We start from the raw sequence: 21033 nt of genomic DNA, 5'->3' as shown, positions 1-21033 counted from the left end.
ATTTTTCCCTTAGCACTGTGAAGGAATGAGCTGGGTTAGGGAGGGCAGATTTAAATAGTTTAATGAGTTTTTATAGCTGCTGTTGATACAGGGCTTCACTTCAGTGTATCTTCTGTCAGTCTGAATTATGCTGGCTTCTTCAGTGGTGGCATATGGCATTTGTGCTCTATTAACCTTCCCAGGCATTCACAAGAGAGAGATTCCATGCCAGTTTAAGACACTGTATCTCAATGCCCCATCTGAGTCAAAGTCCTTTAGTCTAAATAGCAGAGAAGAAGTGAACCTATAGTTTCATGAATTTGATTTTGTTTTTGTTTTCTGGTATTCAGAAAGTGGTGGGCAAAGCCTGCAAACTCAGCCTGTTTTCAGTTTCAAGGAAGAAGGCTCCAATCAAATGTGCAATAAGGTAAAATCAGAAAAGTTTTCAGAAGTTATCAGGCAATGTACTCATGTTTGATTACAATATAAGTTTGCTGCAATGTGGGCAAGAACCACACCTTCTAATGAAAAAAAGTTCAAGGAGCTGCTGACATTTGAGTGAGTCAGGATTCCACTGAGATAAGAACATTTTATAAGTACAATACATATGCTAAAAGGGTGGAGGGGAGAAAGGTTGCATATGCAAGTCTTGTTCTGATTCTTTATAATATTGAAATGAATAATTTATTAATTTTACCATCCTTTCAGTATTTCTAAACTATGTACATTAAAAGATTTCTATTCCGCTATCTCCACTACTATTCAAAATTCAAATGCATCTAAATTTCTTCAAACATGTCTATGATTTCAAATGCTAATAAGTCCTGCAAGACATTACACATTAAATTTCAGAGCATCTATTATTTCTAAATTTAAAATTGTAAAACTGTAAATGTGAGAAAATTAGGTCTTCTTATCCTCCACAAGACAAATGAAAAACCCAAACCCTGATTCAAGTAAAGTAATTGAACCAGAGAAAGAAAAATGGTAATTTGAATTAATTTTAAATAATTATTTATCAGATGTTATAGCTAAGAAGCTATTTTCACATACTAACAGCAGATATCCTGTACCATTATTTAAATGCAGGACCTAGTTATTACTCTTTAGGATGGATAAACAGCCACCAGTACTATTGCTTCTATTGCATATGGAGGATAATCAAGGTTCTGCCTTCTCTGTTAGTTGAGTGCTTCTTCAGTAGAGCAGCTGCACCCTGCTTCTACTGTTGGCATTGTTGTGTCTAAGATAAAAAAAAAGGAAATTATTACTAACAGCTCCATCTCAGATGCTGGTGCTTCCTGCTGCCAAGAACTGGGAGGGGAAGAGTGTGACTCATGATTCCTGTGATTGCATTTTCTTTCTCAGATCAGAGAGGATATAAAGAACTTTTCAAAGTTCAGTTATGCATGCTGAGATGTTGAGGTGCCTCTAGACTGTATTGTTTTATTGTTCAGAAACTTACAAATGCAGCTGATAATGCTTTTTACTCTGACTAGTTACTGCAATACACATTTTCTTCTGAAAGTGGAAGCTCACATATTTCCCTGTCCTTCTTAAGTGAAGGACACATTTCTTTGAAAAATAAGAAAGAGTGTTGATGAAAGTAACTATATTCTTGATGTTTCTATGTACTGATTTTTCACAGCTTTTTCTTATTTGAAACATACAGGATGCAGAAAGAACGGATAAATCTCCTCTGCAAGGTCAGCTGGCTGGACAAGACTATAAGGACCTCATCAGTAACATTTCAGACAGGTAAGTCTTTCAAGTGAAGTAAAACTAGTAAAATAAATAGTATGGATAATTTATTTGTATATTTCCAGCTCTGTCCTAATATGGTATGGAAATGACAGAAAGATGGGTCTATGGGAATGCAGCTCCACCTGCAGGAAGAGCTGCTAAACACACAACTACTTCCACAAGAGCTTACACTCAGCTACTAAGACAAGAGAATTGAAGCTTCCAGGTGTAAGGGCTAAAAATTGAAAAATGTCCTACATGAAAATGGTCGCCAGCTATGAGAAACCTTACTTCCAGTCATTTTTGAGCAGCTTTTTATTCAGAGTATGATCTTACCTCTGAAAAAATCCAACAATTGCATACCAAAAATAGTATTTTTCAGTAGCTATATTTGCAAACAATACTCCAGATAAAATGCTCCTACAACAACTTGAACTTGTAATCTTCAGAGTTCTGACTAATTCTTGAAAATAATTGCTCAAGAAAATTGAAAGTAAGCACAAATAGATTAAACACAAAATCTTTGGGTTTTTTTCAGTCTGTCAAAGCTTCTGCTACTTCAACTGACATTGTTTTGCAGGTCACAGAAATGTGCAGAATGTGAAAGCTGCAGAAGAGAAAATCAACAGTCTGAGTCAGGCAGCTGGAACAATGAAGATGATGTTATGCCCCACAGGATTCCTGTTCTACCTAGAAGTAATCATACAAAAACTTCTCTTGTTTCTTCAACAGTATAGCCCCGCACCTCCATATACATACACTGAGAACATTAGTCCCTTGTATACAAGCTAAGGATTTGCTCTCCAGTCTAAAAGACCAGGGCACTCAAGACACAATTTTTACTACTGATGCATAGATAGGCCATCCAAACTTTGTAACTCTAAAAGGAAACATATATCATGAGGCCTTGCCTCTTCTCCCTTACTACTCCCATACAACTTTGCAAGAAAAACTTAAAATTCAGAAAAAAAGGTCAAATTGTACCTCAAGACTTTGTCCCCAGAATCACTGAATTTCACCCTCCCTGACAATTTAATTAAAATCTCTAGAACTGATGTGATTAAGCATGTACTGAAGTACTTTCACAGCTGGGTGCCAAAGCCACTCTGACACCCAGAAGAATTTACAGAAAGAATCTCCCTAATTGATCCTTTATGAAAATTAAACTCCTTCTGCTCCAAATGAGAATAATTCTTGAAAGGAATCATACTGAGGATGTTGCAGTATCTCACAGATTCTGTGAAATACACATTGCTCTCTCTCCTTGCTTCTTCTCACCCAGTGGAAGCAATGAGTTGCTGATGACTCTTATTAAAAGTAAAACACAGGTAACTCCCTCACACTACCAAGCCTTGCTGGCCAACAAACAGAAGATTATAAACAATCTATCATCTACTACTGCTCGGAGTTTGGGGTTCTTTAATTCTCCTTCATCTGGAAGGAGAGGTGTATGGGAAATACACTGGCACCCTCAACTAGATAATAAGAGCCCCTTCAAGGGTAAGAAACTGGAATGCAAACAGAAAGTGTCTTAAAAGCTCAGGCAAAGCAGGGGCAAGTTGTAGCCCAGACAAAAACACAGCAAGCACAACTCTATTGTAACAGAAATTAATGAAGAGTAGCAATGATGGCTCACAGGAGGAAAGCAGAGCATTGCTTCTTGTCTTCATCCTGCAAAAAAAACCTGGGACACATCATCAGGTTTTCTTTGAGACAGCTAGTACATTCTCCTTTACAAACAGTAGCCTATGACTAAAAACCCCAAATTCTATAATTCCCGTTCCTCCAACCATTATTTTTTACATAACAAGTTAATGTTTTTACTCAACACAGGAACAAAAGTTTTTCTATCACTCCAGTAGAATAGTGATATTTCTGAAGATGCAATGTTTATCCATTTTTCAAAACTGTCAAGTACTGGACCAGAGCATACATTTCAGGATGAGCTAAGTTGTAAAACTGAATCCTGACTTTGGTGCATCAAATATAGCTCATCTCTTGTTCTTGAAGGGCAGCGTGAGTTAAGATGAGAAGAAAAATATATTTGCTTACTTTAGGAAGGAAGAATTTGCAATGATTATTCCTAGCAGTGGAGTGCAGCAATACTAATTGGCATGGAAGTGTTGGAAACATGAAAACGATTCTCTGTGAAGATGTGGCCAGAGTCTCCTATGCCAGTATAAGCTAGCATTAAAGTCTCCAATTCTGCAAGAACAATTTATTTAGAACAGACTGTATTGAGAAACTCTGAGAGGAAATAACTTGAAATAGTTGAATCTGCTTCCAAATAACATGAAATGTGGTGCTGGTTGTATCCATAATGTTGACTTATTCTTCTTTCTGCTGTGAACATAAGTAAGTTGAAAATATTTTCTTCCATTTTCTCACATTTCACTTCCACAATATAAGCAGCAAAATATATATACACACTGCAGCTCCCTAGTTTTTAAAGCCAAGATTCTTCACTATGAACAATAATAATTAAAAACTTCTTAGTTTTTTGTTGTTGTGTTTTGGTTTTTTGTTTGCTTTTCTTTTGTTGCTGATGCATAGACAGAACCTTTGCATCTGGAGATGAACTGACTCAATTAATTAACTTGAAACCATCACAGAGTGGAGTAGATCCAAGGACTGACATAACAGGTCTTATTCAAGGCCTTCAGCTGCGGATTGAGAATCAAGAGGTGCTAAAGGAGTTTATGGTAAACTTTGATTACTTCCTAAGAGTTGACAGATCAGCACAGCTAAGAAAGTGACTTTCCATACAGTGCATACTGTATGGGACTTCAGCTTGTATATCTTTACTACATCCTTTTTCTCTGAAAATTATTCCTGCCAAAATGGGGTTTCTACTCTGCTGTTTGGGTGGTAGCACAGTATTTGCATCTCTCTTTCCATGCCTATCAGCCTTACACTGTTCCCTGTTCAAAGATACTGCCCATGTAGAAGGAAAATAAATAATGTAGCCTTCCTAATGTAGGTTAGGAAACACTTTTTTTCTTGACTGACTTCTTCCTATTACCCCCTCAGCTCTGTAGAACATCTGCCTAAGAACTATCCTAGGGGCTCCCCCTAAGCAAGAAATGCATGCTGCTAAGGATTCACTAGTGTAGAAACATTTGAAAGGAAAATGTTCCATACAATGGAACACTCCAGTTATCCAAGGAACTCATTGCCACAAGATGCTGTTATGGACAGGAATTAGTGAAATTACAAAGAAAAAGTAATGTACCTCCACAGATAATGAAACACATAATTACATCTGATTGCATACAAATAACAAAAAACTGTAAAATTAGGAAGGCTTGTAAAATCTTTTGGTTCAGAACATAAACAGAGTATGAAGTAATCATCAAATTCCTGAAGAACAGATTATTTTATAATTCTTCAACATAGTACTGGATTTTCCTTTAAAGGAAATGCTCATTACCAGTGAAATGCATTGCTGCCACTTTTCCATAGTAATTGCAATGTTATCAGTTTCTTTCACTTGCCTTTATATCTCTGACTTTCTGGGTACAAAATTCCACAGGCTCAAGTGTATAGGATTTGCTGACATTCCCTGAAGGCTCAAGGGCATGTATTCATTTTCATTCATTACATTCCATTACTGATGTAGGTATAGCTTACTATGAGCTGAATCTCACGTCTGCACAGAAAACATAAAGATCTAATAGGTAAAGTTCTGTCTTTATTAGCCAGTGTATATTTTGTCTGAGTAAAAGCCATAGTAACTGATGAAAGTGTTCAAGAACTGTCACATGTACTTCAGTTCACACTAATGTAAAGTGGAAGAATGTGACAGCAGAGTATTGTGCAATGCACAGCAAATAGGTAGAAGAATAAAAAATATTGAGGCAACACAAAAATGTAATTAAATGAACTTGCACATTCCTGCTTCTGACTACCCTGAATTCAATTCCCCTAGATTTGCTGTGAAGTTCTTAATGACTGTATGATTTGCACTTACTATCATTGGTGCTGTTCCCTATATTCACCACTTTCTCCATCACTGAAAAGTATTCAGTCATTTTTGCACTGTTAATAGTGTAATAGTTAGTGCTTTAGTTATTGTGTTATCAATCATAAATGCTGGCATTTGGCCAAGACAGTATTCCAAACATCTATAATATAACAATATATAACAGGGACTTGTAATGATGGGGGTCTGAGGATGAGGGCTGGAAATATCACTTCAAAATGCAGAAATACTGTGCAGGGTAAAGAAAATACAAAGCAAATTGAACTCCTTGACTAGAATTTTAGAGAATGATGTACTGATTCTCTTCTGTAAGAAGTCTATTTGCCAGTCTTGGTTATATGCAGCAGTAAAGTTTGTTCACACTGACACTGTAAAAGCTGTCTGTTGAGGATGTGAACAACATGGATTGACTATTTCTTTTTGATCTAGGCTTTAGAACATGTGAAACCAATAGATGACTGCAGAACTGGCAAAGCACCAGAAAACCAGAATAAAAACAGATACCGAGATATCCTTCCATGTAAGTATGCACAGAAATGAGAACATACGTTTGATGAACAAAGTCATCAGAGAATCATGAAAAAGCTTTCTGGACCCTGATGTCTTTCTAAACTGCAGCAACAGGACAACACATGCAAAAATTTGTAGCTGTGATGCAGTATATATACACTTAGAGATTTTCCTGGTTTGTAACACCAATACCCAGTGACAACATTCCTATGCAATACATGAGAAGCATCATTGGGTACACAATTTTAGAACACTGGCAACCAGTTCTATAGCAGAATATAGAATTTCATGGTGTTACACAAGTACCTTAAGATAAATAAAGCTGCAATGAACCATAAAATTCCTACTTGCAGTGGTTAATATTAGTGCTACTAGTCAAATGTATTCTAAAATCCAGAGGCATACTTTTCTGGAGAGACTGAGGTTTGCTATATCCTGAGTGCTGGAGGATGGTAGAACCCTGTTTCAGATCCACAGCTGAAATAGCATCTTTCTGTTTCTGTACAGATGATAAGACACGAGTTCCTCTGGGAGAAAAGAATGGCTACATTAATGCAAGTTACATTAGAATGAATGTTGGAGAAGAGGAACACTTTTATATTATAACCCAAGGGCCTCTTCCATCCACTATGGCCGATTTCTGGCAAATGGTCTGGGAGAGTGAATCAGATGTGATTGCCATGATGACAAAAGAAGTGGAGCTAGGGCAAGTCAAATGTCATCAATACTGGCCTGAATCTCCGAATAACTCTAAAGACCTGGCTAATTTCTATCTCAGGCTACACAATTACCAGATTCTGGAATACTTCATAATTAGAAAAATAGAAATTATCAACAAGCAGGTAAGTTGACTTAATACTTTCATATATGATGAAATTGATTATGCAGTTTACGTGAGTGGATATAAGTAGTTTGCTTCTCCCATAATATTTGCCCAATATTTTTTAGGGATGTAAAAAGCTGAATAACAGGTATGAAATTAGGATTAGTGAAGTGCTTTTTTTTTTTTCCTCATTGTATAAGCAATGGATCCAATATTGCATACTTTTGGACAAGAACTTCCAAAAATGAGATTTCTAATAGTCATAGAACTGGTGTGTTCAGTGTTTGCAGAATTGTTTACTGTTCTCATCAAAACACATCACCACCAGAGTGGATTCATATTCTGTAATGGTGGTTGGATGGAAAGAGGGGAAAAAGGTGGTTTTCATCCTGGAATTCAGGACAAATGATACTTTTTTGTTCATGAAAAGACACAAACACAAATGAAACTACAAATCTAGCAGCAATTTTTTAGAAACAACAAATAAAGAATCCGGGTGGAAGAACACAGAAAACGGCAGGTAAATGTCCATCATTCTTGCCTCAATATTAAGTAAAGATTTGCAGAAATTTCTGCAGGACATATTATTTAGTGGCATAATTAAAAAACCTGTGTCAGAATAAACTTGGTGCCTTTTCCATCAAGAAAAAATTTGAGGAAATTCACCTTATGTCACTGTGTGCGACGCATTGTAAAGGATTTGATATGAGTCTTCTCGAAAGACTATAAAAATAGCAAGATGGAATACCATATGTGATTGTTTCAATGAACATGTTCAGTTTGCTATGTTTGTACTGAATTAGTAGCAAACTACTACAGAAAGCCACAGCAGAAATCCATATCTACATTCAAATTCTTCTAATAGAAAAAATCCAGGTAGTTAGTTAGCATTGAAATTTTAACATGGCTTTGTGAACTGGCAACGAGAAGTGTTGACCCAGGAAAATTCAATATCACTCTTCATTTTATCTACATTTTATTTATTCTTGTAATCATTTTTAGTTTCTTTGCATATTGAGTTTCTAATCACAAGTTATTCTTTTATATCTGATAGCCATCAGATATTTACAATTTTACTATTTTACTATTGTGGCTCCCATATTACTACTCATCTATTAGTAAAGCTTAGTTCAGCTACAAAAACAGTTTTAGCAAACAGTACTGCAATGTTCTAATTTGAAAAATGTTTTTCTTTTTCCTTTCTAACCAACAAATTACATAACTACATTCTTTCAAGGCAACAGAATAACTTAAGTGTCTCGTCAAAGTCATATGAAGTAAATTTCCTAGGCCCGTGTTTCTGATTGCATTTCTTGAAACCTAAAGAAACTTCAATGGAGTAGAGTATGAAAAGCTAAAGAACTGTAAACAAATAATTTTAAGAATGAGGCTGTAGGAAAAATTTTAGTGGAATTCCTTGAAAATTGGTTTTGGAACTGATAATTCTTAATCTTTTTGGTCTCTCTCTTCCAGACAGAAGAAAAGCGCATTATAAGTCATTTACAATTTACCACTTGGCCAGACCACAATACTTCCAAACTGGCTGAGCAGCTTGTAAAATTTATTTGTTACATGAGAAAAGCTCACAGGACAGGACCTATTATTGCTCACTGCAGCACTGGCATTGGAAGAAGTGGAGTTTTCCTGTGTGTTGAAATTCTTCTCAGCCATATAGAAAAAGATTTATGTGTACGTATCAAACAGGTCATTGTTAAGTATTACAAACTTGCTATGGATGTTAACAACATGGTGGGAACATCTTAGAACAGAATAAATCCTCTAAGAATTCACCCTAACAAAATGGAATAAACCCAGCTTTCATTGTTTTAAACAACAAAGATAGTAACTGCAAATATGCTATTTCTAAAAGAGCTGTCACAGCTTCCCCATCTGAATATGCTTAAATCTTTCTTTCTAACTTGCATGCCAACCCAAATAAAAACTATTCTCTTCTGACAGTTCAACATCAAGCAGATAGTGAGAGATTTGCGAGACCAGCGTTTTGGCATGATCCAAACTAAGGTAAGTTCTAAATATGCAACTAGATCATTATTTTTTTAAAAGCCTCAGTCAGTGCTTTGATAAATCTGGAGCTTCAAATATCATTTTAGTGCTCTCATTTGAGGAAAGTAATAGCCTGATAGGCAAGGGGTGTCTAGTTTTAAATATGAAATTCAGTCCCTTATTAAATAAGTCAAATATAAGCAAAGCAGCAATATAGGACAAATACAACACATGAACCTTTCCTTTTCTAAAAAAAGAAGAAAAGCAAGTATCACAGAAACAGGGATTTACTATAAACCCTACCCTGCAAAATTTTACCTGTTAGTTGAATTCTTGCTATTGCTGAGTTATCATCACTGAGTAAACCCTTCTACTCCTGAGCTAAACCCACTCCTGAAAATATTTTCACACAGGAAAAAAAACAATTGCTAACTCACTTTAGGGAAAACAGTTGGTGAGAATAAAAGCAAGAGAAGACTAAAGTTCTTCCTATAGGCAAATATTTTAAGCATATGCTTTGATAGACTTTTCTTTAGGATAATGATTGAGCATGCGACTAAAATTAAGCAAATACATAACCTTCACAGTCCTAAATGAGGGTTGAGCACTTAAACTACAGAGTTCCTGTACTTTTACCAATGATGGAACAAAAAGAACAAGGATTTTCTTAAATATGTATGTTTTGTATCCACATGACATAGATGCTGATGTTATAAACATGTAACATATAACTTCAGCTAATCCATCCTTCTTTGTCTAGAATTTATGTTGAATGTAACCAGGTGTTTCACACTGATGTCTTCACACACAGGACGAGTATTTATTCTGTTATGAAGTTGTGCTGGAAGTCCTTCAGATCCTGCGAGCAATGGATTCCTACTGAATATGATTCCTACAATATTCCTACAATATGACTCTTCCTGCTGCTGTTCCACTTGGAGTCCAGGGACTGCTCAGCAACTACTTTATAGAGATGTCATGCCAGTACAGACAAGTGTTATATGCTTTTTTAGATTACAAAGTAGTTTAAAAACCTTACTTAACATGTCCTGTGTAAGTAAGTTATTTCTTGGCTCAAAGTATGAAGAAACAGCCATCCAGCACTGCAACACTGCTGTGTTAAATTGCTACAGACAATTTTTGCATTCTGTGTAATAACATATTCATTGTTTGGAATATGTGTTGGGACTTTAGCAAGGATATAGCAGCCTTTGGAATTAGCTTTACTATCCAGAAGGCAGCTGTAAAGATCTAAGTTTCTATTGGTGTTAGGGGAAGATTACTTGTCCCTCATCTATTGTTGTACACTGTTTTTGGACTGCAAATCAGTGCTTACTTCACCAGTTATGCTTTTGCATGGAAGGATTTAATTTGGTGACCTTTGGTTGCTTGAATAATGTAGAACCATTTCCAGCCCATGAGTTTATACCACTATCACTAGACATCTTAAATCAAGAAACTGACAGAAAAAATAGGATGCCTTTAAACCCTAGTCTTCTTCAAAGGAAGAGAGTTCTAATAATTGGATGGAATATTAATTTTGTCCAGCAATATGAACAGATGCAGATAGCATCAATATTTTCATTCTACATTTATAGAAAAGGAAATGCAATACTAAGCCAGGTGAAACAACTGTGTGTGCGTTGTGGTACACAAATACATTTAATCTTTACCAATCCTTTACATTGATTAACTATCTTCTCATTCTTACCTAGGATCTGAAATATGGGATGTCCTGCTGGTTCCAGTAGGGACTGAATCAGATCTTTAAATTAAAGAACTCTGTGTACAGTTTATTTTTCTTGTAAAAAGTGTTTCTGTTTATGTGGGTGGATTTGAGCAGAAAACTGATTTCAAGGTGTAAGATTGTATTTGTTTCCATTTGTAGTACTTCTAAGTCCTTATCTAGAAGGTGACATATGGAAGTGATTACATGTGCATTAGAAGAGTAATTTGTAAACACAGGAAACTGAAACAATCTAACTAAATTGTATATATTTTTAAAACTTACTTGGTTTCCTCAAAAGAGAAAATATAAGGAGGCATTGGGTATAAAACTGCAGTTGAAGAAAGAAAATAAAATAACTATTTATTTTATTACCTATTACAAATTAGACATTTATAATTCAGAAAGAATGGGTTATTAAATAAAAATGTAAATTATGGCTTTTAGAAAAAGCCACTGTAATACAATTCTAATTAAGGATAAGGTCTATTTTTTCTTTCTGCCCTCCAATATTCTGGACACAGGGAAATATAGAAATGCAATTAATTATGTGAGCCAGATGCTAATTTCAAACATATTAATGAAGTTCCAGAGCAATGCTAAACAAATCCAGGAGTAACCCTGGATTTATTTTGATATAAACATATATAGAATTCAAAATTTTGTCTTAAATCAATTGAATTTGCTCCTTCCTCAAAGTATTATTCTCCATACATTCTGCATTTATGTTGCATACAAAGGACTGTTCACATAATTTTGTCAAATATCAACAGCCAATTTTTTTCTCATAACTTTTTTATCTTCATTTGATATTTGATCTTTCACTTTTATTTTAATTACTTCACATGTACTACTAGGCAATCAATGCATTACACTGTAATGAATACACAATTCATCTTTTGTACCACAATAATTTAATAAGATTCCTAGTGAAAATATTCCTGTACTTTATGCAAAGGTGATTTTTCTTGTGGCTTAGAACAAGTATTCTGGACTTAGAAGACAATCCTCATAGGTCATGATTTGTGCATCATCTTTGCAGCTGTTTGACAGATGTATTTGCTGTTTGACATAAGTTTTTCCTGTTTTACAGAGATATTAAAAAGATTTATTAAAACAATCTGCTTAATTTAATTTTCTTTTTATGAAAAAGCAGCTGCAATACCTAACTATTAACCAATTTGAGCTCTAGGGAAAATATTTTATTCATAGAGGCTTGTCTTTAAACTTCCTCTAAAGTCAGATTTTGTGATGATGTCTAGTGGAATCTGGCCACATCCAGCAGCTGATAAACATTTCCCCACACACAGAGCACAATTGAGTGTCCCACTTTTGTGTTCTTCATTCATGCAAAACTCCCTGGAGATCGAGGTTCACGGACATGCATTCATTTGGAACACAAGATAACACAGTCTTTAAAGCGTTCACACTACCTGACAAATCAGGATACACTGAAAAGAAAGGAAAATCTATTGTCCCATTTCATTCATAGGGAAGTGAGGCAGTGGTTGGTGATTTGTCCAAGGTCTACAGAGTTTTGGAAAACTTGGGAACTAAACACAGATGCCAAAATCTCTGATTCTTTGCCTACACATAAAACTATCTTTCCCCAGTCAGAAAAGAGGATCATACTGCTCTGGATGATTTCTGATGAGATATTATTTAGCATCTGAAGTGCTCTGACTGGAATTTGCACACACCTTAATATGCAAGAGATGTGTTGTGCACACACCTTAATATGCAAGAGATGTGTTGTGACAGAGAACCTCAGTCTGTGCCTATGGTCACTCTTATTCAAAAGTGGCACTGAGAGCATCCTTTGTGCTCCACCACCTGGCTGCCAATCAGGACAAATTACAGTGCAAATGTGAATAAAAAGGGCATGATTTTTGAAGACAGTGCCTGCCATAAGAAGCACACCAAACAAGTAAACATATGCCAGTCCTTGGACTCGTACCATAGCACAAAACCTTGTCAGTCGTACTCTGTGTTCAGACAGCGGCTCTGTCCACAGAACAGCACACCTTGTAATCATATTTTGGAGAAGTAACTGTTTTTCCAGCATTGAGACTACTGTTAAGCTTTTTATAGCTACCATTTAATCTCAATTTAAAAGCAAGTATAGCAAGGACAACCACTGCATAGCTGTAAGGTTATGAAATCATGTGTGCAGGGGAAAATGGGAGTCCACATTTTTCTATTAACATTTTCATTGAGTTCCATGGACTCAGAACTGCTTAATGCTGAGGTCTCTGTTTACTCTAGTACCCTATCTGCAACAGAAAAGATACCTGAAAATATCCACACCTGATGAAACAGGTTACTGTCTACAAGAGGATTGTTAGGTTTAAATAATTGACTTTAAACAGTAGCAAATTGTCCTAATATAATCACGTTTCCTTTAAATTTTCTTAGACACCCTGAGAGATGAGCCAGTAGGTTTTTTTCCTGTCTTTCCAGCGGAAGTTGACGGCCTCACTGAACAACAGGCCCTTCTGTGACAGAGCTAATACAGCGACTCAGCGGGTCCGTCCTGGAGAAGAGCAGCAGTCGCTGCCACCCGGGGCAAATCGCGGCCGCCACAGGGCTGAGCGGCCCGGCGCTCCTGCCCTCGGACACACCCGCTCCGCGCCTCTAGCTGCGGAGCTCACACAGCCACGGAAATGTAACCGAGGCCTTCTGGCAGATTCATTCCACTTGCTAGCTGAAACAATGCCACTCTGACTTCTTCCTATACCTGCAAGTGCAGCAAGAAGCTCTCGCAGGAACGTTCTTTCTATTGAATAATAGAAATACTGAATGCAATTATTTTCTTGTGAAAAAATAATACCATCACTGAAATGACTAAAATGGGGCACCCCTTCCACAGACAGGGTGTGCACGGCGTGCTGCACCCACACTGGTGCTGCACAAGCCAGAGTTCCTGGCATCTGAAGGGACGTAAGTTTATCTATACTATTGTCTCTTCCTTTAAAGTGTTAGCATTAATAAATAGTACTTTAAATGATACTTTGCATAATCTGAGTGTCTTAATTATTGGAATTACATAGGAGCAGCAGCTCCAGCTTCAAGACACTCAGTTAGTAGTGAAGGACAAGGTATTTCTCACAGCTATTGAATCACAAAGATGGACTGAACGTGAGGGCTACCTGCCTACTTCTTGCAAAGCTGACTAAATATTATTGTAATATTACAAAAAGAGAAGTCACTTGAGCTCTTTACCCAGAAATGAGAGCCCTTGCAGGCTAAGCCGGCTGAGAGTTAGAGTCCACTATTAGATTAATCTTTTAAATGTCCAGTAATGTGTGTGATGGAAAGGTACAGCACTTACAAACACGTGTAACACTGAAGTGTAGTTTGCACATAATCTTGCATAGGTGTAGTTTTGTAGTGTTGGAATTAATCTTGGGAAACCAGAAAAGTATTCTGTATTGTCATGCTGATATAATCAGTTTTGTCTTGGTCACTTTGTGCACATCAGGAATAACAGAACTTCATACTTCATTTGTGCTTCTCCAGGCCCAACAGCATGGAACAACTAACACTGGATCCCAGAACCACAACTGGGAATAGTTCAGATTGGAAGGAAGCTCTGGGAACCGTCCAGTCTAAACCTTCCAACTCCCAGCACTGTCACCTTCAGCTCAGGACTCTATTCTGGGTTTTGGGTATCTCCAGGATGGACACTCCTTGACATGTCTAGGCAACCTGTTCTGCTATTTGGCCATCCTCAGAGGAAAAAAGTGGTTTTATGATGTTTAAATGAAATGTCCTGGATTTTCATTTGTGTCCCTGGCATTTTGTCCTGTCTTTGGATAACATTTAGAGGAATCTGTTTTTGCTTCTTTACCTCTTTACTTCTTCCCATTTAGGAATTTGTACATATTGATAAGATCTCCCTGAGCATTCTCTTTTCCATGCTAAACATGCCCAAACTCTCTCAGCTTCTCCTTACACAACAGACATTTCTTAATTCAAATTTCTTAATCATCACAGCGGCCTTAATATGCAAGTACTGGTTTAGAGAGATTATAAGATCCTATCCTGCATCCAACAGCCTACTGAAATTAGGAGATAGAGTTTTTGGTGCCTATTGACAAGTGATAGCTGCTGTTTTAATGCCACTTAATGACTGATCAAGGCCTGAGAAAACAATAAGGAGATAAGAAAAGATGCAGAGCATGGAGCATATCTTGGATATCAGTCTGAAGTATCTGCCAGCAATCATCTCTACTTTTTTACATAGTCTTAACTGTTCATTGTCCTCCCAATATGAAGTCAGTGGCTATTCAGAATTCACTGCCTTTTCTGCACAGCACCAGTTACACATTCACGCCTGAGGGACAGTGAACTTTTAGCAATCCTGTTCTAAATTATACAGCTATTTAGCTTTCTCATTAAACCATTCAAAAACAAAACCCCAAAAAGCAGTTAAAATGCCTGAGAGCAGTACACCCCCAACCAGGCGACAGACACAATGGGGACTATACAGTAGCTGTCCAGCACCCCAGCTCATTACACAACCTAGCAATTAACTGAGGTTGCCTGTGCTCCCTCCCCTCCCTGCATTTGTTCTCTTGAGAGATGACAATCCCTTCGTCTCCTTCCTGTTCAGCTCTCTTGGAAAGACATGCCAATGACTGTTGGCTTTCCTTTCCCATTGCACTGCTGTAAAAAGCTTCTAACTACTTCCATTACCACTTCCTTCATGGCTGAAGCAGATTTATTCCAGGCAAAGCACCAGCTGCAGTACCCCTTGGCTCATTCAACACACCTACCAAGAGTTCCCAAGGCAGAAACAACATGCTGTGAGTTTGCTTAATGCCAGCACCTTTGGATAAGTGACAAGGACACTATGAGAAATAATGAACATTAGGGAAATGTAGCCATAGCAACACAAGTATTCACAAAGCAAATCCCCACCATAAGCACAAGGAAACTGCTGTTATTGTATTTGTAAAAGTGCTGATAAAGCAGGAGCTTGGGCTGCAACATCAGGCGAAGGCATGCCTGGCCTGCAGTCTTGCCACAGACAGTAACACATGCAAAAGCACCCCTATAGCAGACAGGAACTTGTCATTGAGTCTTCAACGGGAACACAGACAATGATTTCTGACTTATTTTTTTAATCCTAAGATGAAACTATTTATTCACTCTCAAGGAATTTTGACTTTCACTTGATACAAGAAATAAAAATTTGTTTATTTAACTTGGAATAGCACTATACATACTCCTCCAAAAGTCCTGGGTTCCTCTCTTTATCATATCTATAATTCATTTTAAGACAAGTTTCTTAACAGTATCATGCCTCATTTTCTTTGTCTATTGCTTTGCTGTCTTAAAGAAAATGCATGAGTCACAGGTAATGTTTGGGAAGTGTTGAGTGAGAACTCAAGTAAACAATACAAGACATGAGATATTCTTCATGCTTGCACCACACATTACCCTTCACCTCTGTGTGTGAGTTAGGACACATGTAGCATATATCTATCTCTATTATTAGGAAATTGGCACTGAATCATTAAAGGAAAAATTTCACTACAGAAAAGAGTAGGATGCTGCTCAGGTATTATTTGAAAACTGAGTAGGAACAAAGGAACAGCTAGAAATTCTGCTAGTATCACCTAACTTGGGTCACTTAGCATGGACTCAGCATCATTCCTTTTGCTTGACAGAAATTTTAGATCAAAAGACCTAAAACTGTTCCCACAGAGAGAATCCACACAAAGCCTGGAATGCCAGCAGCACTGGGATGACCACACCTCTCAGCTCAATACAAATACCCAACTCCTTCAAAGCAACACTGCTCTAGACAAGAGCATCTCCTTCCAGAGCTCCATGCCAGCCCCTGCTGAGATTTTCAATGACATAGAGATTTCTCCACCTATTCCTTCTCTCAACAACATTTGCTTAGATCCCTTGCTAAAAGCTGGGTAGCTGCTGGGTTGTGCTCTTCTGCTAGACTTGGTCAGTGTCCCAAAAGATTCAATTATCCTAGGAGTCCTCATGGGATTTACATAACACTCGTTTGAGCTCTATCAAAGCATCTAATGAAACTCAGTTACCTCCTTGCAGTTCTGAGAAGAATATAGATTAAACTGGGAACACAAGTTAGTATGTTAAAAATATCCAATCAATAAAATATCTTTTTTCCTTCTCCTTTGTCAACAGTTCTCCCCTCTTAGCAGTTCCATTAATAGGGCAAATGTTTTACACACCTCACTTCTGGTTGTGCACTTGACTCCCAGTTTTTTTAAAGTCCATGAGGAATTCAAAGTGCAGCTAGGCTACCTCCAGGTGGTCAGGACTTTGCTGATCAATGGCCTGTAGCCAGCTGAAGTTCCTTGGGCAGGAAAGAAGGACTGTTATCAAAGCTGCTGCTTTCTGTAGCTTCAGCCCAAGTTGCCTCAAAATCATTACACAGCACAGATGGGGGTAAAGTGCCCATTATTGCCTTGTCTATATCCTCATAGAGGAACTTTGTCCTCTCTGTAGCTTTACACATGTTTAATTCCCTTCACATTTTCCCTCCAAAATGCCAGCACATCTCTTCCTGCCTGGCTGTTCTTTGAACACTGACTGGGATGTGAGTGATCTGCTTTTAATTCTCAGTTACTTTATAACAGCTGAGAGCACCAAGCCTGTATATTGCTATTGTCTTCACTTCTGGAAAAGGTAGAATATCCTCATTCCAAATTCATCTAATGTCACAAACACACGTGATATGTACCAGTATGTGAGAAAGCTAGCAAGATTGGGAAGGGATCTGCATTAGTGTGGATGCATTTACCTGCCATAGGAGCAGGCCAATAATGGATACAGATTGCCAACAAATTAAGCAGAAAATGGGGCTAGCTGGGAGAATTTCTATCTTTCTTTTTGTTTTAATGCTCTTTTTTCCTTTGTTCTCATCTTCTGCCAAATGACAGAATCATCTACACTAAAATCAGACATCAGTCCAATCCTCAATACACAGTAATGTGTGTGTTTGCATGTGAGTGCATGTATGTGACACTGCGTTCTACAGAACAGAATCAAAAATATTCAACCAGGTGTCCTTTTACATCTAGTAGAGACTTTGTAAGTGTGGATTTTACCTTCATTTTTGTCTGGGCAGGAGAATCTTTCTGACCCAAAACATGATATGTGTATAGCATAGCACTGAACAAGGCTTTCTGTGCAGGGACTTAACAGCTTACCACTTGTCATAAAAGTTCCATGAACTCCTCATTGTCAGCAGAACTGTATCCAACTCCAGTGCTGGTCAGGGAAGCTAAAACAGTGGTCTCACCCAACCCTAAACTCCAAAGATTCCAAAACTTCTACCACGTTAAAGGCCTAAGGTCTACCCAGCCAGTTGTAGGTGCCCTGTGCTCACTGTGCCTGTGCAAGCAGTCACTCACCAGAGCAGCTTCCAGCAAGAGCCCATCTGTGTGCAGCTCTGTGCTTGCATGAGCACAAGGCAAGGCTTGCAGAGTCCTGGCAGGACAGGTGCTGACAATGGCCTGTCAGAGGGGGAAATCACCCAGTGAGAATATGTGTGATGGAGCCACTGGAGTGAATTAGGTCACCTCATGCTGTCAGAAACAATAGGGACAGAGCTCATACGATGGCAAGCAGGCTCATATATGAAGGTCTGTGGACAACTGGTTCTGCTAAGAAAGGTTTACAGCAGTGATGCTACATAGCATGACATCACTGCAGAGATAAATTGGCATGTGAAGGGAGGCAGAGGTCTGAGCAGCTCAAGGCACACAGCCAGAATCCTTAGAATAAAAGAAAATTAACCTAAGTAGCTGAGTGGGCATCTGCTTTGGACTTCATAGGCTGAAAATCCACCCTGCTTTGTCCTCTAACTGAACTCTTTCTTACCAAAGAATGAAAAGATAAATAAGCTGCAGTAGCAGGCTGCAATTGTTTAAATTTACCAGTAGCTTTAAGGTCCCATTTCAGCATCCTTCAATGTGTAGCCATATTCTGGACTCTCAGTTGCAGCTAGATTTGTGGTGTAGCCTTCATAATTGCTTCTGAAAACTTTGACCATCATTTTACTGATTATCCCCTAAATTCATTCTTTCCCATGACAAATCCTAAAAAGGGAGGAAGAAAAGGAGGTTGATTAATAACCTATTGATCCAGACTTTTCTTTCTTTATCAAATACCTCACAAAACCTCTGGCAAAAGCAGGGAATGCTCTGTTTTTCAGGGGACATACTGCTCCAATATCTAAGACTGGGAGAAAATTGTGCTGGTTATTATTTGCTCCATCTTGTGAAGGGAGCTTCAGGTACGCTGTACACAGCTAGATCCGAAAAGTGCACCTGCAAAAATGAGAGGAAAGGCAATAGTACTTATGTTTATGGGATTTAAAAGAGTCACAAAAAAAAGGGAAAACCCATTCGCATACATATTCATGCAGATCAAATGGGATAATTATTTTGAACTTCATGAAATTTCCTTCATCTTTCCTTACCAGAATTAGCCTGAATGTAACTTTAACTTCACTACCTTTCCCTTCATTGAAGTTTTGTGTCCATTTCCAGACACACAACTCATCCTAACTCTGGACAAACATATCTAACTGCTCAGTAGTGGGTTCTGAACAAATCCACAACAGTACATTCCAGCTGAGGTACTATATGTGCTTTTTGCAAATTTAAACATGACAGAGACTGGTTATATCATGGGGGCCTAGGGCTACCTGATGATCAATTGTGACCTGCACAATTTGGGTTTTATACTGATACTCTGGCCAGACTGATAAAAAGATAGCATTTACATTTCTGCAAAAATCCAATGACAAATTCCTTGTATTTCAGCTCTGTTATGTCCCACCAGCATTTCAAGCCCTTTGATCTCTGAACTATACAGCAGCATTCAGCATGTATCACATCTCCTTTAGATTTTGTACTCCTGTGATTCTGAGCATAGAGTCGAGAAATTTTTTTGCTTGTTTTTAGGAGACTGTTCTTAAAATTGGTTTTTATAAATTATTTTGCATTCATCACAAAATACTTGTGGTCCCTCTAGTTCCCAGCAGATGTCACCAAGCTCTCAAGGATCTCTGGAGTTAGGGCAGTAGAAGCCTCTTGCTTGAGTGCCAGTCATGTACAGTGCCTTTCCCTTTCCAAGAGAACAGGGCAAGGAGCTGACAGTCTTTCCTCGTCAGTGGATGAAACGCTGCTGAACCACCAGTGGGTCAAAGCTCTTATGATTTCAATGCTGTTGAACAGTTTTATCTGAAAGGAGCTTATCTCTTTTCACATACTACCAGGGAATAACACATCACAGTTCCGCTCTCCTCTACCTGACACACATGTCAGAGCAGGAAGCAGATACAGGAACATGCACAAGAAGCAATCTTGTGTTACTGCCTTCCAGGCTACACACTTAGGTGAAGTGGCTTGCTTGTGGCCTGCACAGGGAGTACTGAACTAAACTGGGCACTGAAGCCAGCTTTCCATGCCCATTTTAAAAAACATTTGCCAGTAAGCATTTTGCTTTTCTAGGCAGGGGTTCTCATCCGAGTTTTACTGAGTGCTGAGCATTGTGGTCTCCTGCACAGTATAAATGCCTGAGGTCTCACTACTCAAATATGTCTGTTCCCCTGGAATGAGCCAGCTTGCCAAGAGGCTCTCCTCAATGCATCCCAATTGGCAGGATAGCACTCTCCAGGCTCTGCCATCAGAGGAAATACTCAGACTCAAGGAGATTAGATGCACAGACTAAAATGAATAGAAGTTGACAAATATCCAAGATGTATTTTTGAGAAGGAAGAGGCTGAGCTGAAAATGAATGGATTTTAATGAGAGAAGGAAAGGAAATTCACCATGAATTGCAGACATCTATTGTCCTGAAAGGACATTGTTCCCCATGGCCCCAGAACAAACATGAAAGGAAAACATTTCATGAGGTATTGTTGGGGCTGGCTTGACTATGGCAGCTTGGGCTCGGATAGAACTTTTCATGGAGGGCTTCAAATAATTTCACTTCTGGGAGCATTATTTATGGGCTTTTTACAGACACTAAAGTACAGATTGAGAAAAAATGACTTGGCCTTACAGTGAACAGCTCCCAGAGCTGGGAAAGTGAATCCTGATCAGTATCAATGAACCTCTGCCCTAGGCATTATTTCTGCAACCTTGCACATGGGGAAACTTGGCAGTTGTCTTTCTTGCACCAGCTCTCACAAATGACATTGTACTGAAGCAATTGCTGTCCATAAGAACAGCAGAGCCTGTTTGTCCTTTGTAGCTGGGAATATAT

The 21033-nt window shown here is 38.1% G+C and overlaps 1 protein-coding gene and 1 long non-coding RNA gene across 4 annotated transcripts in view; one reads left to right on the top strand and one right to left on the bottom strand.

Annotated features, from left to right (window-relative positions):
- Positions 1-11887, top strand: part of FRMPD2 (FERM and PDZ domain containing 2) — a 70365-nt gene extending 58478 nt beyond the window's left edge. For all 3 annotated transcript variants that reach the window (XM_085583614.1, XM_085583615.1, XM_085583613.1), the window contains 9 exons: positions 330-406; positions 1652-1737; positions 2303-2418; positions 4276-4424; positions 6134-6224; positions 6722-7056; positions 8511-8726; positions 8997-9059; positions 9853-11887. In XM_085583614.1, coding sequence (XP_085439740.1) covers positions 330-406; positions 1652-1737; positions 2303-2418; positions 4276-4424; positions 6134-6224; positions 6722-7056; positions 8511-8726; positions 8997-9059; positions 9853-9924 — 1205 coding nt within the window. In that variant the 3' untranslated portion in view covers positions 9925-11887. The remainder of the gene's footprint in view (positions 1-329; positions 407-1651; positions 1738-2302; positions 2419-4275; positions 4425-6133; positions 6225-6721; positions 7057-8510; positions 8727-8996; positions 9060-9852) is intronic.
- On the bottom strand, positions 2418-18680 carry LOC146767052 (uncharacterized). Its single transcript, XR_014956314.1, has 2 exons — positions 12500-18680; positions 2418-12467 (listed from the first exon to the last, which is right to left on the bottom strand). It is a non-coding gene; the product is annotated as an uncharacterized LOC146767052 (long non-coding RNA).
- Positions 18681-21033: the final 2353 nt, after the last annotated feature.

The sequence above is a fragment of the Lonchura striata genome, chromosome 6, assembly GCF_050655825.1.
Source record: "Lonchura striata isolate lonStrDom1 chromosome 6, ASM5065582v1, whole genome shotgun sequence".
NCBI lineage: Eukaryota > Metazoa > Chordata > Aves > Passeriformes > Estrildidae > Lonchura > Lonchura striata.
Note: the sequence above shows the minus strand (reverse complement) of the source record. Positions and strands in the feature narration are given on the sequence as shown.